Source organism: Megascapheus bottae, chromosome X (assembly GCF_031878675.1).
Source record: "Megascapheus bottae isolate mThoBot1 chromosome X, mThoBot2.hap1, whole genome shotgun sequence".
NCBI lineage: Eukaryota > Metazoa > Chordata > Mammalia > Rodentia > Geomyidae > Megascapheus > Megascapheus bottae.
Genome location: NC_143547.1, coordinates 26,675,557 through 26,692,476, shown reverse-complemented (window position 1 = coordinate 26,692,476; position 16,920 = coordinate 26,675,557). Strand labels below are relative to the sequence as shown.

At 42.7% G+C, this 16,920-nt stretch overlaps 1 protein-coding gene across 9 annotated transcripts in view; it reads right to left on the bottom strand.

The window, feature by feature from the left end:
* The window catches only part of Kdm6a (lysine demethylase 6A), a 140,226-nt gene extending 136,278 nt beyond the window's left edge, over positions 1–3,948 (bottom strand). For all 9 annotated transcript variants that reach the window (XM_090327071.1, XM_090327064.1, XM_090327072.1 and 6 more), the window contains exons 1-2: positions 3,452–3,948; positions 3,181–3,244 (exon numbers count right to left, since the gene is read on the bottom strand). In XM_090327071.1, coding sequence (XP_090183197.1) covers positions 3,181–3,244; positions 3,452–3,612 — 225 coding nt within the window. In that variant the 5' untranslated portion in view covers positions 3,613–3,948. The remainder of the gene's footprint in view (positions 1–3,180; positions 3,245–3,451) is intronic.
* Between the last annotated feature and the right edge of the window lie 12,972 nt (positions 3,949–16,920).

Genomic DNA, 16,920 nt, shown 5'->3' with positions numbered 1-16,920 from the left:
TTTACTCTACACCTACTCAAACAATAAGCCTTCACTTATTTCACTCTAGCACCTAAATATCAAAAATTCAACCTGAAGCACTTTTTAACAATGTTAAGGTGGCCATCAGATTTTACCTGGTCATTTCAACTTACAACTAATTCTACAGTAAAATTATTCATTAAAAATAAAACCAGAACTTACAATATACTTGTTTATTTTTTGCTGTAGTTCTAATTTGTACAGGTACACAGGGATCATGCCTATAATCCTAGCTAAACAAAAGGCTGAGAAGTGAACACACACACACACACACACACACACACACACACACACACACACACACAATCTGCTTGGATAAAGCAGCCTCATGCCTGGAAAACTTAGAAAGCAAGGGGTAAGTAAGACCCACTTAGGCTTTCAGTTTACTATAAGTTTTACATCAAGTTATATTTTCTAAAACCTACAAATGTGAATTTTCAAACACGAAAGTAATGTGATTAATAATACATTGTAGGAGTGAGAATTTTTTTAAAGCAAGCAGTCCTGCAGTCCTAACTATTTCTATCAGAAAGGAAAAATGTTACACAAAATGCCAACTAAATTGTCAGGTGACAACAAAATTTATATCTAAAAAAGGAATTCTGAGGAATAGTTGACTCCATTATCTGTCTTCAGTTAAGTAGACTGCACTCACTCCAATACGGAAAAAGCCATCTTGTTTTTAAGACTTAGAGAAAAAAGAATTCTGAAGCCAACACGGCTCGACATTAAACACACACATACACACACACACACACACAAAGGGAAAAACTGCTTTTCAGGAAAACTGAAAAGAGGGACAAAGCTAAATAATTCAAAACTTCCTTCAGAAAGATGCTAGTTCATTAATTCTATTCAGGAACCAATTCAAATAGAAGACATGAGGTTATATAACATCAAGCTTTACATTATATATTTCATTGGCATGTTTAGGCTCACACAACCTGCATAAGGGTTCAAACACATAGTACAGATTGCTTTATTTTAATCTCAAAACTGATGAGTCTCAATCTATAAGCAAGTAGGACTTCACAAGCACCGAGCTGGAAGTGAAAAAATTTTTGGCTCAACAAACGACTAAGTTGATCAAATTATCCCATAATGAAGCTTCACAAGTCCTATTATTAAGCCCTCACCGTGTTCAAGTGTCCAAAAGGAAAAGCACAACTTCATAAAGATCTTTGAAAATGCTGCTTTTTTAAATTAAACTCAGTTCACAATAACTTTAGAATTCAGTATAATATGGAATCTAATAAAGCGCCATCCACAGTGACTCTATCTGAACATGGACTTACGAAATCAACTAGCATGTTACACATTACTGACACAAAAGAACACAATCCATTTATTTGTTCATCACCAAAACCAAAAGGAATATATTTAAACTAACTTTTCCTAATGAATTATCTTTGCAAGGAACTTTACCAACCTAATGGTAAGACCAGCAATATTCGCTCCAAAATAAAATGCTCCTTAAATTTAAGTCGTTTGTTTCATTTTTTGAAACGACAATTTTCACAGTAGTCCAGTTTTATTTTTTAATAAAATGCTTCAAATATACTGGAGGGAAAAAAAAGACTCAACATTGGAAACTAACCATTACTGATGCTTAAATCATTACTAAGCTAACACTGTTCATTTTTCCAGCAATAATTTTAATGAAGCCAATTAATACCTACATAGTTGAAGTTTAATTGAGTTTTCTCTACTGGTCAAGGCTTACAGAAAAGGACAACTGCTGTAAAGCTCTTTGGCTATTGTTAGCCAAAGAATTCCTTATACTTAAGTTACTTTTAAATTTCAAAAAAGTGCAAATACAGATTTTTTTCCGCAATGACTGTTAAACCAAACTACAAAGAAAATTTAATGCTAACAGGAACAACAACAATTAAAAAAGAAAAAACCTCAAGAAAAAATACTAGGCTTTGGTTATTTCAAACTTGTCAATTGTAACAATGAAGCTAAGTGTCCAATGCAAAGGTACATTTTAGCCATTAAAGAAAATGTCTAGTAGATGCAACGCCTATGGCACACACTCCAAGTTTCACATCCTAAATGAACAAGAAAGACTTCTAAATTCCATTTCTACCAGATTTTGGTGAGAAGATACTAAGTGATGCAGCCAGAAGGAGACTCCAGCCTTTGTTCAATAGCTTATGAATGGGTAACTAAATGTGCTACAGGTTGATAAGCATTTACTAGACATATGCACGCTGTTTCCAAGCTAAAGAGGTATGTGAATTCCATATGCAAATAACTTGAAATAATAGTGATTAACCACCGAGCTAAACACTCCAAAAGAGGCCTATTCGTCGCTACTATTTATTTCCATGTTTACCTCCCCACCCTCCCACAAACCCCCCCCCTTCACTTTCTCCTCCCACCCTGTCCCGCCATCTTGGGCCGATAGGAGCAGCCATTACTTAACTAAATGACAGTGCCAACAACTTTCCACACAAATAAAGAGACTACACCCCGAATTCTCCCTGAGTTCCCATGTGTGACATACAAGCGAGAAAGCTCCAGGAGGAAAACACCTTCCCATGAAAGTCTGGTATTTCTCTAACAGAAAAGCTCCAAAAAGTAAACAAGTCACCTAACTTCAGGTAAAACCCATACCAAATGAGATACATGTCAACAGCCCAAGGCAAACTCTTCACGGACCTAAAACTACGGGCAACTTCCCTCTTCTGGAAACAGAGACTCAAGAAAGCCCCAAACGTTGGGTGAACAGTAGACATCATGAACAGACTGCCTTGGAGGAAAAGAATATAAACCAAGAGGTACAAATTTGAGGGGATCTGCCCACATTTTAGTATTCCTTGACCCTCTCCCAGGGACTTAAGGGATCATCGGTCTTAACCCACAAAACGGTAAAATTGGAGACAATTCTGTAGACCGAGTTGAGCTCGGCCCCAAAGGGCTGCTTTTACCGATCTTCTAGCTGCAAGAGGAGAGAGCGATTTCGCAAGGGAGCAAGCAAGGTACCCGGGAGTGGGGAGGGGGTAGAAGAGCACGAGCAGGAAATAGTTTTCCGGAAGCCCCTTGGCCATCGTCCCCGACCACAATGAGAGCTGGCCCGGGCCACAGGGCCCCCGGGGCGAGCGCGGCGCGGGTTTGGGGAGACCGTGTCCGCGCTCCGGCCCGCAGTAGTCTTACCTTGCCCAGTAGGGCCTTCGTCCTAGCGCCATCTTCATGAAATCTCACAAACCCGAAAAGGCGGCTATAGAAAAAGATACAAGCAGCTCGTTAATGCTTCGGGAACCACACCGATCTCCCGTCCCTGCCCGAACCCGAGGCCCCGCGTTGGCGGCGCCGGGCGCGCCAAGCCGAGGTGCCCGCCCCACCAGAGGCGAGCGGCGTTCTGTCCTCCCCGGAGAGAGGCGCCTGCCTGTCCGGAGCCGACCAGGCAGATGACGGTGGCTCGTACCTGTCCAGTCCACCGAGCGCCTCCCTCTCTTCGGCTGTCAAGCTGGGGGACGCCTCCTCGCTCTCGCCGCTCGCTTTTCCCGCCGCCATTTTCTTTTCCTCATCACCGAAAGCGGCGGCAGCGGCGGCGGCGGTAGCGAGCGACACTCCGCAGGATTTCATGGAAGCGCAGCGAATTCACAACTCCAACGCCGACACCCCCCCCTCCTAGGGCTGGGACCCGCTACGACGCCCCCAATCTCCGCACGGGACCGGTAGATCAACTTTATCGCCGCCTCCTCCTGCGCCGCAAACGGCGCCAACGAAAAATCCCAACGCGGTAGCAGCGAAGGCAGAAGCAGCGAAGGCTGCGGAGCCACTGAGTCGGGCAGCGGCGGTAGCGCGGCTGTAGGGTCACATCGCGAGGGCGGGAAGGGAACAGCCACGGGCGGGGAGGGCAGGAATGGCCGGAGCGCGCGGGGTTCGGGAGCACTGGGGGGAATTCGGTGGAGACACAAACTTCCCCGGTACCAGCACAAAGTTGTTGTAATTGTGTCACACAGCGAACCCCACGCCGCCGTGACCCCCCTCCTCCCCGCCCGGCCAACACAGCCAATCGGCGTGACCCACTCTCCTCACGTGACCTTTGTTGACTCGCGTCAGCCATGGTTCCACTGAACTTGCTAGTTTCTAGAGCCCCACCCACCGAGTCACTCACCCAATAGAATGAGGGACGCGCTCCAATACTTACCTATGATTGGTTGATGGACACGTCTGTCGTGGGAAGGTTGTCACAGAGAGGAAGGCAGCTAGTTAGGTTGTGCTAGTTAAATACACAGGCAGAGAATGGAGGGTCCGGCCCGTGTCACCTCAGGAGCTACGGCTGGCTTAGGGGGGGGAGGGGTGCAGTGGGGAAAGGGCGAGGTCCGGCACCGCCCGCGACGGGCTGGAGCAGCCTTGGTACCCGACTTGGACAGTCTTTACATGCCCGGGAGCTCCGGGATAGGCCCAGCCTGCCGCTTCGGTTGTTCGTTGCGCGCGCGCCTTTTGGAGGTCTGGGTCCTCACAGGACCAGGTACAAGTCGCGTCGCCGGGATGCGGCGCGGGGTTCTAGACCTCTGCCCTTTAAAGAAGGCTCAGACTTAGTGGAAATAATGGCCTCCACGAATATTGCGCTCGGGGAGCAGTTGCGAACCCCTGGTTCCATGAGCTCTAGGCCGGGCCGGGCTAGAAGCCGAACCCCCTCACCAGCACCGAAAGTGCCGGGGTGGAGGGGGAGAGGCGGGGAAGTCTTCTGATCCCCCTCCCCCATCCACAACCCCCAGCCCAGAAGGACGGAAGCGTCTCCTAAGGGAACTGGCGCGCTAACCATAGCACCCCACCGCCAAAGATCTGTTGGTGGCACTTTCGGACCAAATTTTCGTGCCGCCTGGGTTTACCCTGCGTCCTCTCAGTAACTCTCTGTAATAAAAGGAAAAAAAAAAATCAGTGAAAATTTAAGGAGAATCTCCAGAATGTTCTATTCTGTTGCGATCTCCATGAATGCTGCATCGAAGATGTGGGGCCGCTTGCAGCCCCGAAAACCTTTTTCTACCACCACTACATGCAGAAACCCTATCTTGTTCCTTCTTCATAGGATGCAAAAAATAAAAATAAAAAAATAACATTAACCTAGTGCTCAGTCCATAGTATAATTGGGAGAAAAAGGAAACCTGGTATTATGTAGACTATTTTCAAAAACAAATTTAGGAAAAATAGATCTCATATAGCAAATCTGTTATATTCTAATAGGAAAGTATTCGTTCACATGATTTAAGTTTTATACACTTCAATAGTAACCTTCCACCTGTAGCCAATCGACAATGTTGTATTTAAACTGGGATTTCAAAACATAAGGAAGACAATCCAATGCTTAGTTAGTGAATGCTAGCAGTATTCAGTAAGAAAGTATGGAAATCCCAAATGATTTTTGCAGTTTTAAATTGTTCCCCTGAGACTACTAACTAGACGAACAAAGTCGGGTTTTATATAGACTATATTCCATGTTTAATTACTCTCTAAAACACCTCTTCTGTTCTTTATGGTATTCCGTTTTGTTCGAAAGAATGATTACTGGAAGCTGAATGTTTTCTACAGTTAATTTAACATATGCATTGTTAACTTTGTTTTAAATTAGTGACCTTTAAAAACGTGAGCTCGGTCTCTCAGTCTCTCTCTCCCCCTCTTAATCTCCCCCTCCCGATCTCCCTCTCTGGCGCTTTCCCCCTCTGGCTCTCTTTCCTGCTCTCCTCCTCTCTTGTTTGCTTGCTCGCTCGCTCACTCGCTGGCTCGCTCGCCCGCTCGCTCGCTCGCTCTCGCTCTCCCACACACACACAATTTGTACAAGCATAAATAACAAATCTGCCAGTATTTGGCCATCTTCCTGTAGTTAGTGATTTTTTGCTTCAGGCCCTTTCCGAGAATTATAAGGCTACACACTGTCCACCCCTGGCTGCCTTTCCTACCATGGCTAGGTAATTGCAGCAGAATTGCATCTAGAATGCAATATGGGGAGGGGTTGGTGTCAGGCAGAGCTGACTCCAGAGGGCTTATGGTCTTTACTGCGAACAAGCTGTGTGACCTTGAGAAAACTTTGCCTCTAAACCAAAAGCCTTAATTTTGTTTTTTAAGATTAGGCTCTCCCTGTGTAGCCCAGGCTGTTCTCAAAATCTCAAGTCCTCCAGAGTGCTGTGATTTCATGTGTTCACCGCCATGCTCAGCTAAACCAGGACTTTAAGTCTGTTCAAAATACAAGAATCTAAGCTGGAGACGTGGCCCAAAAGGTACACCGATCTGTCTAGCAACCACAATGCCCTAAGTTCAAACCTCAGTACCGCCAAAGGGGAAAAAATAATTACCGCATACAAAGAGCTAGCCTTAATCAAGCATGTGGTCGTTTTCATACTAATGTTAATCTTTATATCACTATGTAATTTGTTGGATCTTATTTCACTTATTTGTGAAATGTGTGCAAAAATAGATGTGACTATGACTTTATAGATATAATGTTTTATTTCAAAAATTAATATGTGTCTATGATATACAAACCCTTAGCCTAATTTTGATTATGTTCTAAAAACTAGGTGCCAGTGATTGTATATAGATTCCCTTCTTGAACACTTGTTTGTTAAACATGTCATTTGAAATATGATGTAAGAATCAATGTTAATAAATTCTTTAAGAAAAAGAAATGCAAATAAAAATAACTTTGAGATTCTACCTTAAAAAAATAGATGTGAAACCTCTCCCGTGGAAAGAAAATTGGGGAAAATGCAATAAATGATCTTATAAAAGTTTCTATATAAAGTGAATTTGAAAACCCATGTGGAAGGCAGAGTAGTGTCACCAAATGAGCATGATGTTATATTTATATATAAATAGATATATGATGTATAACATACAGATCTGGTTTAAATCCTAATTCTACCACTTGATAGCAGGATGACCTTCAATAAATTACTTATAACTTGAGTTTCATCCCCTCACTTGTTAAAAAGAGATACTATTGCCATGTAATATTATTTTCAATATTGTATTCCATAAAGTAGGTATCATGCAAGATACATCATATGAATTCAAAACCCTCAGTAGACTTGGAGTGTAGTTCAGTGGTAGACATGTGATTCATAAACTTAAGGCCATGGTTTCCATCCTTACACACACACACACACACACACACACACACACACACATACGAATAAAATTAATAAAATTGGGAGATTAGGATTTCTGAAATCATGTTTTCACAACATTTGGAGATGCACTGGTCACCACTCTATCAATCACATTCTGATTTGAATTCTCCCTATAAAATAGGTCACAAAAGCCCCGAAACTGCGTTTTGTTTTGTTTTGTTTTGCACCCGTCCTGGGACTTGAATTCATATCTGGATGCTGTCCTTAAGCATCTTTAGCTCAAGTCTAGTGCTCTGTTACTTGTACCACAGCTACAACATGGTAGAGCACTGGCCTTGAACCCCATGCATGACCAGGAAAAGTAGCAGGGGTGGGGGAGAGGTGTTAAATAGAAAGCCAATTATAAGCAAACATGCAATTCATAGAAAACTTAAGTTTTCAAAATTCTAGACTTTTTCAGCTTCACTGCAACTCCATCCCAACCCCCAACTTGCAGAGAGGAGCCTAAATTCCTGCCCCCCTGCTGAGTCGCAGTCAGAGGTAGCCTAGCACTAAGTCAAGACTTTCACCACTGCCACTGGCTATCTACCACCCCATTATGTTAGTGGAATCCATGTCTGGATTAATGATAGAAGCACTCTTACCTTTCAGCTAAGAGAATATTAAGAATATTATTGGAGACCTAGCAGACCAAATACTAAGGAGACAAAAATATATATATATACAAGTCAATGTAGACTGAGTGAGGAACCTGGACTTCGGTCAACACGTAGCCGGAATGCCCCACCCAGCCCCTAGCAATGTTAAGGGAAGCCTACAAAAACAAGGTTTAAATAAAATCCTGAGTCTCATAACCAAAAAAGTGCAGGTTTTAATCTAAAAATCACTCCTCATACCAAGAACTGGGATAACCTTAAATGAGAAAAGATCATTAATAGATGAAAACCTTAAGACAAATCAGCCAGAATGCAAAATGCATCAAGGGGCGATTGCAAATTCACTTGGAATAAATGAAAACATAGAAATTCTCGGCAGAGAAAGGGGTCTCCACAAAGAAATAGAAGACACAAAGACTGATTTTCAAAAAAAAAGTGATTAGGAGCTGAATGAAGTTCAGGCACTTCTGCTCACAGCTTCTTGGAATCCAAGTACCCAAAGAACATACAACATAGTCAAGCACTGAATGAAACAATGCTTTACAGAACTCACCTAGAGACACAAAGTCAGCAGCATAGTTGAGCTTCAGTGAATCCCTATTTCTCTGGTGCAGTAGAGTTGGAATCTCATTTCCCTCCCTGCAGGAGAGAGAATTTGCATTGGTATAAGCCAGGTGCAGGGAGGAGCTCAGTATTTTAGCAGGACAAAGGAACAGACACCAACTTTTAAGGCTTTTTTGAGTTTGTTTTTGAGGCTGGGACTGACCCTTGGCTGGACTCTAAATAACAATCTTCTCTTCCTCTGTTTCCTAATGGCTAGGATTGCAGGCACACCTTGCCATGCCCAGCAAAAACTCCATCTGTTGAGAAGTAAATATCTGGGTCCCTGTGGGGGGGAGGGAGGGGGGGCGAGGAGAGGGGCAAGGAGGTGTCAAAATGCAAATCAACCGAGGCACTGGTGGCTCCCCTGCCTGTAATCCTAGCTACTCAGGCAGCTGAGATCTGAGGATCACCAAGATGAAAGCCAGTCCAGGCACTGAAGTCTGTGAGACTCTTATCTCCAATTAACCACCAGAAAACCAGAAGTGGTGCTGTGGTTCAAGTGGTAGAACGCTAGCCTTGAGTTGAAGAGCTCAGGGACAGCACCCAGGCCCAGAGTTCAAGGACAGAAAGGAAGGAAGGAAGGAAGGAAGGGAGGAAGGGAGGGAGGGGCTGGCAGCTTGTCCTAGTGGTAGAGTTCTCCCCTAGCATGCACAAAGCCCTGGATTCAATTCCTCAGTACCATATACACAGACAAAAAGCTGGAAGTGGTACTGTGGCTCAAGTGGTAGAGTGCTAGCTTTGAGAAAGCTCAGGGACAGTACCCAGGCCCTGAGTTCAAGCCCCAGGACTGACAAAAAGAAAAGAAAAGAAAAGGAAGGGGGAAAAAAAAGGAAGGAAGGAAGGAAGGAAGTGGGATTAGGACTTAGTATCATATCAGTTAGTATCAAGTTCAGTGGATATTGGCTGCCAGTCTATTCATTATGCTCTACCAGGAATCAGAAAACTACAAACTCCTTACTAAATCCAGGTTGCCAACTGTCTCCTACAGCTATTTTGTCACACATGAACATTTATCCTTAAATATTAGAGTTCTCAGATAGAGTCTGCTTGTCTTGGTGCACTGCCAGAGGTAGAGAAAAGAGGAAAGAAGAGAAGGGAAAGAGAAGAGATAAGAAAGGAAAAGAAAAATAGAAAACTGTTATGGAATTCCATACTGTTTGGTTTTGTTCTAAAAAGCAAATCCAAGCTGGCCTTTAACTCTGGATTCTCCTGCCTCAGCTTCCCCAAATGCTGGGGTTACAGACATGAACTCCCACATCCAGCTAGGAAACTCACATTTTGATGGTCATTAAAATTTTGTACCCAGGCAAGATGGCTCACACCTGTAATCAGGAAGCTGAGATCTGAGGAACAGGGTTCAAAGCCAGCCCAACACTAAAGCCTGTGAGACTTATCTCCAAATAACCATCAGAAAACTGGAAGTGGCACTGTGGCTCCAAAGGTAGGGCTGTAGCTTTGAGCTGAAGAGCTCAGGGACAGTGCCCAGACCCAGAGTTCAAGCCCCATGATAGACAGGAAAAAAATGTACTAAAACTGAAGGTTGTTTATATTTTACATGTGTATAGCTACTTGGTGTAACAACACAGAATTAAGCTGTTAGGACAGAGAACCTATCTGACGTTCCCTTTGCTTTGCATTGCTGCTCTCTGCCCTACAAATCAGAGATACTAGTATAAATTGGCAATAGTTTGAGTGCTACATAGTCACTATGACATTTTTATTACCACTGCATACCTATCATGTCAAAACAAGAAAAACAAGAGAAATGGACTTAAAATGTCATACTTTAAAGTGCAATAGAGGGCCAGGAGTTTGGCGTAGTGGTAGAGTGCTTGCTTAGCATGCATAAAGACCTGGGTTCCATTCCTTGGTGCCGCACACATAGAAAAGGCTGGAAATGGTGCTGTGCCTCAAGCGGCAGAGCTCTGGCCTTGAGAAAGCCCAAGAACAGTGCCCAGGCCCTGAGTTTAAGCCCCAGGACTAGCAAAAATAAAAAATAAAGTGCAATAGAATGTGGATCACTTTCTTATCAAATTTGATGACAAAAGCCTTATATAACAACACTGTGGCTTTCCTAAAATAATGCAATATATGTCAATATTACCATACTAAGAACTTGTCACAATATTATCAAGTGAAGGGAAAACAACAGTGAGAACAAACAGAATATTTTTCTAAAGGACTGGGAATGTGAAATAGTGGTAGAGTGCTTGCCTATCATTCATGAAGCCCTGGGTTCCATTCTTCAGTACCAAACAAACAAACAACAACAACAAAGCAGTAGGGGCTCTGTGGCTCCAGTGGTATAGTGCTAGTCTTGACCAAAACAATATCAGGGACAGTGCCCAGCCCCTGAGTTCAAGCCCTGAACTGGCAAATAATTAAATAAATATTAAAAAATTTAAGTCTGATGGAGCTGGGTGCCAATGGCTAATGCCTGTAATCCTAGCTACTGAGGAGCCTGAGATCTGAGGATCACAGTTCAAAGCAAGCCTGGGCAGGAAAGTAACTGAGACTCTTATCTCCAATTAAGCACCAGAAAACTGGAAGTAATGCTGTAGCTCAAGTGAGCTCTTCAGCTCAGGGACAGCACCCAGGCCCAGAGTTCAAGTCCAACAACCCATACACAAAAAAAGTCTGATAGTCCTAACCTTACATTTTCTGGATACATTTCTTGAGCTGTTGTATTCGAGAACAATTTTATCGTAATTTTCAGATTGGATGCTCAAGTTGTAAAGAACCTGCCCTGAGTTCAAATTCTACTACTGAAAAAAAATATATACAGTTTTCTTTGGTTAGGAAATGAGCAATTCCTATTTTGCAGCCCTATTTTATTTTACTGTGAAATTTGTGCTGTGGTAAAATACCCCCCTCCCCCTCCTCCTCCCCCTCCCTCCCTCCCACTCTCTCTCTCTCTCTCTCTCTCTCTCTCTCTCTCTCTCTCTCTCTCTCTCTCTCTCTCTCTCTCTCTCTCTCTCTCCCAATACTGGGGCTTGAACTCAGGGCCTAAGCCTGTCCCTGAGCTTCTTTTACTCAAGGCTAGCACTCTACCACTTGAGCCACATCACTATTTCTTGCTTTTTTTGTTTATGTGGTACTAAGGAATCTAGCCCAGGGCTTCATGTATGTTAGGCAAGCCTTCTACATTAAACCATGTTCCCAGCCCTTAGACTTTTAACTAGAACAGTTGCTTAAAGAGTTGGAAGAGTTAGTACCAGTAGCTCACACTTAGGAAGCTGAAATCTGAGGATCAAGTTTCAAAACCATCCCAGACAGGAAAGTCCAGACCCTGAATTCAAGCTGTAGTACCAGTAAAAAAAAGAAAAGAAACAAGGAAAGAAAGAAGTAAAGAGGAAAGTAAAAAGAAAGAAAAAAGAGGAAAAAAAAAAAGAAAATCATTTTGATATGGTCTCTCAATTTAACTGTACAATTGAGGAGTGTCCATCTACCCATAATTGAAAGTGATTAATCTGCAATGTAAAAGGCAAATATCAAGAGAAAAAATCTACTAGAATTTACAAATGCCTGCCACACAATGGATGTGCTCAATTAAAATTGTATGCACATGGACTGATTGAATGTTTGGCAGTGTCTGTGTGAAAAGACAGTTTCAGAAATTGAAATATATAAAATCTCATTACAGATCAGCATTATCAAATGTACATTTGTAATCCAATCTGCTAATAAGGAACACTAATTTTGAACCTCAAGCAAGCAAAATAAGTTCTGACACAAGGAATCCCATTTTTCTCTGTAGCAGACCTACAATACAAAAAGTTATATTGGGACTAGAAATGTGACTTGGTGGAAGAGTGCTCACCTAGAATGCATGAAGCCCTGGGACTGATTCCACAGTACCACATAAACAGAAAAATCAGGAAGCTGAACTGAAGCTCAAGTGGTAGAGTGCTAGACTTTTTTTTTTAATAAATTTTTATTGTAATTAATAGACTTTTCTTTCATATATTTTTATTGTAAGTAATAGAAGGGTTACACCATATTCACCAGATATAAGGTGCATTACTTCATAAACACTGATTCCCTTTCTCATGTCTTGGTCCCAATTTCCCTCCCCCCATCCCCACTCCTCATCTTTTTTTTTCCACCCTTCCCTATCCTATATCAAATAGTTTAAATAAACATATATACAATATATCTGATAACAAGGTAAAATACTGTAACAATATGAGATAACCAAGGGACAGCAAAAGAGATGAGAGATAACATGGTACATTAAGGACTTTTTTCTTTTCTTTTCTATGGTAAATAGTGCTGCAATGAACATCATTGTGCTAGTGGATTTAGTATGTCCTTGTTTCTGGACGATTGGGTAAATGCCAAGTAGTGGAATTACTGGGTCATAGGGGAGCTCTGTGCTTAGTCTTTCCATAGTGGTTGAATGAGTTTGCACTCCCACCAACAGTGTAGTAGTGATTCCTCTTGGCCACATTCCCACCAGCATCTGTTATTAGATTTCTGGATCATGGCCATTCTAAGTGGAGTGAGGTGGAATCTTAGGGTTGTTTTGATTTGCATTTCTTTTATGACCAGAGATGTTGAGCATTTCTTTATGTGTCTATAGGCCATTTTTGTTTCTTCTTCAGAGAAGACTCTCTTTAAGTCTTTGGCCCATCTTTTAATGGGATGGTTGTTTCTTTGGAGATTAGCTTTGGAGTGATTCAATTTTTTGAGCTGTTGATATATTTTAGATATGAGGCCTTTGTCTGTTGTATGGTTGGTGAAGATCTTCTCCCACTCTGTAGGCTTTCTAGTTAGTTTGCTAGCTATGTCTTGGCGAGAGCTCAAAAAGACTCACACTGAACCACCGCCATCTTCAGCTGATCTCCTCTAGATACACTTTTTTTTTTTCAGTCCTGGAGCTTGAACTCCGGGCCTGTGCACTGTCCTTGGACTTTTTTTTTTTTGCTCAAGGCTAGTGCTCTGCCACAGTGCCACTTCCTGCTTTTTCTATGTATGTGGTTCCAGGAAATTGAACCCAGGGCCTCATGCATGCTAGGCAAGCACTCTACCACTCGATTAGGTACCAGCCCCTAGAGCAAAGGAACAAACAAACAAACAAACAAACAAAAAAGAGCCTTGAACAAAAGTAGCTCAGGCACAGTGCCCAACCCCTGAGTTCAACCCCCAGGGCTGGCAACAAAACAAAATAAAACAAAAATCAACAAAAACTTTTACTGTGGGTCAGGAACGTGGCCTAGTGGTAGAGTGCTTCCGTAGCATGCAAGAAGCCCTGGGTTCGTCTCCCCTGTACCACATACACAGAAATTGCCAGAAGTGGTGCTGTGGCTCAAGTAGCAGAGCGTTAGCCTGAACAAAAAGTGTTCAAGGACAGTGCCAAGGGCCCAGATTTCAAGCCCCAGGACTGGCCAAAAAACAAACAAATAAACAAAAAACGTGCATGGTGGCTCATGTCTGTAACCTGAGGCTGAGATCTGAGGATCGGGATTCAAAGCCAGACTGGGCGCTAACGTCCATGAGACTTTTACCTCCAATTAACCACTCAAAAATATGAAGTGGCTCTATGGCTCAAGGGTAGGGTGGTAGCCTTGAGCTGGAATGCTCAGAGATGGTATGCAGGCCCAGATTTCAAGCCCTGGACCCATAAAAACAAACAAAAACAAAACAAAACAAAAAACAACAAACTTACACTATGATTAATGATAGATTTCCAATTTTATCAGTAAAATATTTGTGGAAAATTGGGCTTGGGGGACCAGGAGTTTTGCCTAGTGGTAGAGTGCTCGTCTAGCATGCAGGAAGACTTGGGTTCGATTCCTTGGTACCACATACATAGAAAAAGCCAGAAGTGGTGCTATAACTCAAGTGGTAGGCTCTAGCCTTGAGAAAACCTAGGACAGTGCTCAGGCCCTGAGCTCAAGCCCAGGACTGGAAAAAAAAATTTAAAAAACCAGCTCCAGATGGCATGGTGGCTGATGCCTGTAATACCAGCCAGTCCTGAAGCAGAGATTAGGAGACATCATTTAAGGTGACTTGAAACAAAATGTTAGTGAGACCCACAACTTATAAAGCTGGGTATGTTGGCACATGCTTGTGGTCCTAGTTACTTGGGAAACTGCAGGTACGGGAAAAAACCAGCCCTGGGGAAAAATGTGAGACTCTACTTGATAAGTAACAAACAGGCCAAAAAAGGTTGAAGGTGTGGCTCATATAGTTGAGAGAAGATCAAGACAAAAACAAGGAAAGAGGAGGAAGAGAAGAGGAAGAAGGAGGAGGAGGAGGAGGAGGAGGAGGAGGAGGAGGAGGAGGAGGAGGAGGAGGAGAAGGAGGAGGAGCCGTCGGCTGCGATAGCTTTAGAGCTACAGATTCTGAAGTAAGGCTATATATCCATATAATAAGAATTTCCCTAGTGGTTTGTTATTACAAGATTCAAGAATCAAGTCTGGCACTGGTGGCTTACTCCTGTAATCCTAGCTACTCTGGAGGCTGAGATCTGAGGATCGAAGTTCAAAGCCAGCCTGGGCAAGAAAGTCCATAAGACTATCTCCAATAAACTACTTAGAAAAAGCTGGAAGTGGAACTGTAGCACAAGTGGTACAAAAAAGAAAAAAAAAATTCAGGTACAGATCTCAGGCCCTGAGTTCAAGCGTCAAGACCGCACCAAAAAAGGGGGACGGGGAATGGGACTCAAATTTTTCCTTTTATCAATCTACTTCATAAATACTAGGAAAACATTACTACTAAGCCACATTCCCAGCCCTTGGGGAAGTCTTAGTGCTGCTGAGCCATTCTTTACTGCAATGACTTTGCAGCCATTTTAGAATCCAGGAAAGGGTTGGATACCAAGTTGTTAACACCACTTGCCAGGTATTAACTCATTGTACCAAGCCTCTGCCTGACCATCTTCACTGAGACAATGGACTAGCAGACTACTACCTAGGTCCTTTCTGAGTTTACTGCAGATTTGGGACTGTTAATTATACATACCTTCCTGCACCCTGCAGGAAGGTTTACATAATCCCCTATTTAACTGAAGACCAATCCTTGGCAAAAGCAGAATATGGTTGGAGGTAATCTGCTCTTTCCATGGCATGTCTAAAAATCTCTATTCCAAATATCTTTTTTTTTTTTTTTTGTCGGTTACAGGGCTTGAACTATGGGCCTGGTAGCTGTCGCTGAACTCTTCCGGCACAAGGCTAGTGCTCCCCACTTGAGCCACAGTGCCACTTCCAGTTTTCTGGTGGTTAATTGGAGATAGAGCCACGGGAGTGAGCCACCAGCGTATGAACTCCATGTCTTTCCTAATAAACTTTGCTTTCACTTTTACTATATTCATGTTTTGCTTAGCCATGCTATATTTCCAGTAATACTCTCCTTTTGCCATCTTCTATATGGTGTTTCATGTACAATTGCTCCAAGCTGGAAACAACTCTAATATAAATTCACTTGTATACTCCCCCAAAGAGGTGGAAGTCTTGATTCCAGAACCTCAGAAAATTATCTTATTTACAAATAGGATAAGCCAGGTGCAGCAGCTCACACCTGTAATCTTAGCTACTTAGGAAGCTGAGATCTGAGGATCAAGGTTCAAAGCCAGCCAGGCACAAAAGGACCTTGAGCTGAAGAGCTCAACAACAATGCCCAGACCCAGGGGTAGGGCAGTAGCCTTGACCTGAAGAGCTCAGGGACAGTGCCCAGGCCGAGTTCAAGCCCCATGATCCACAAAAAAAAAAAAAAAAAAAAAGGAAACTTGAACACAAATATACATCAAGGGAAGATAGATGAGAAGATGGCCATGTGATCACTGAGGCAGAGAATAGAAAGATACAAATCAAGTGCTGTACACCTAGAATTGCCTGAAGCTACAAAGGGAAAAAGAAAGCTTCAACTTTAAACATTTCAGAGGTAAGCAGGTGTCTGCCAACATCTTGATTTTGGACTTGGCCTCTAGAAGATAAATTACTGTGGTTTTAAGTCATCCGGTTTTTGATGTTTTTAAGGCATCCTTTAGGAAAATAATTTGAACCCTAATATCTATCAACAGGTAGATCTAAAATAAATAATGGTACAGTCACACAATGGAGCATTTTATGAATGACTCTCAAAGATCTCAGCGGAATGAAAGAAGTCAGTCTTCAGAGACTATGACCTGTATGAGTCTGTTTATGTGACATTCTGTTCAAGACAAATCTAAAGGGAAGGAAAACGCATCAGCATTTGCCAGAGGTTAAGGTTTCTTGGACTGGAAAGGGAAAGGATGAGGGATTTAAAAAGAATTTTTTTTTCACCAGTCGTGAGCTTGAGCTCAGAGCCTGAGCCCTGTCCTTGGACTTTCTCAAGGCTAGAGCTCTACCACTTGAGCCTCAGCACCACTTGCAGCTTTTTTCTATGTATGTGGTACCGAGGAATCAAACCCATGTCTTTGTGCATGCTGGGTAGCACTCTACCACTAGGCCGAACTCCAAGCACAAGGGATTTTGTTTTTTTTTTAGAGTCATATGACTGTTCTGTATCCTGATGGTAGTATCATGTGTTAAAACTAACAGAATTGCTGGGTGCTAGTGGCTCATACCGATAAT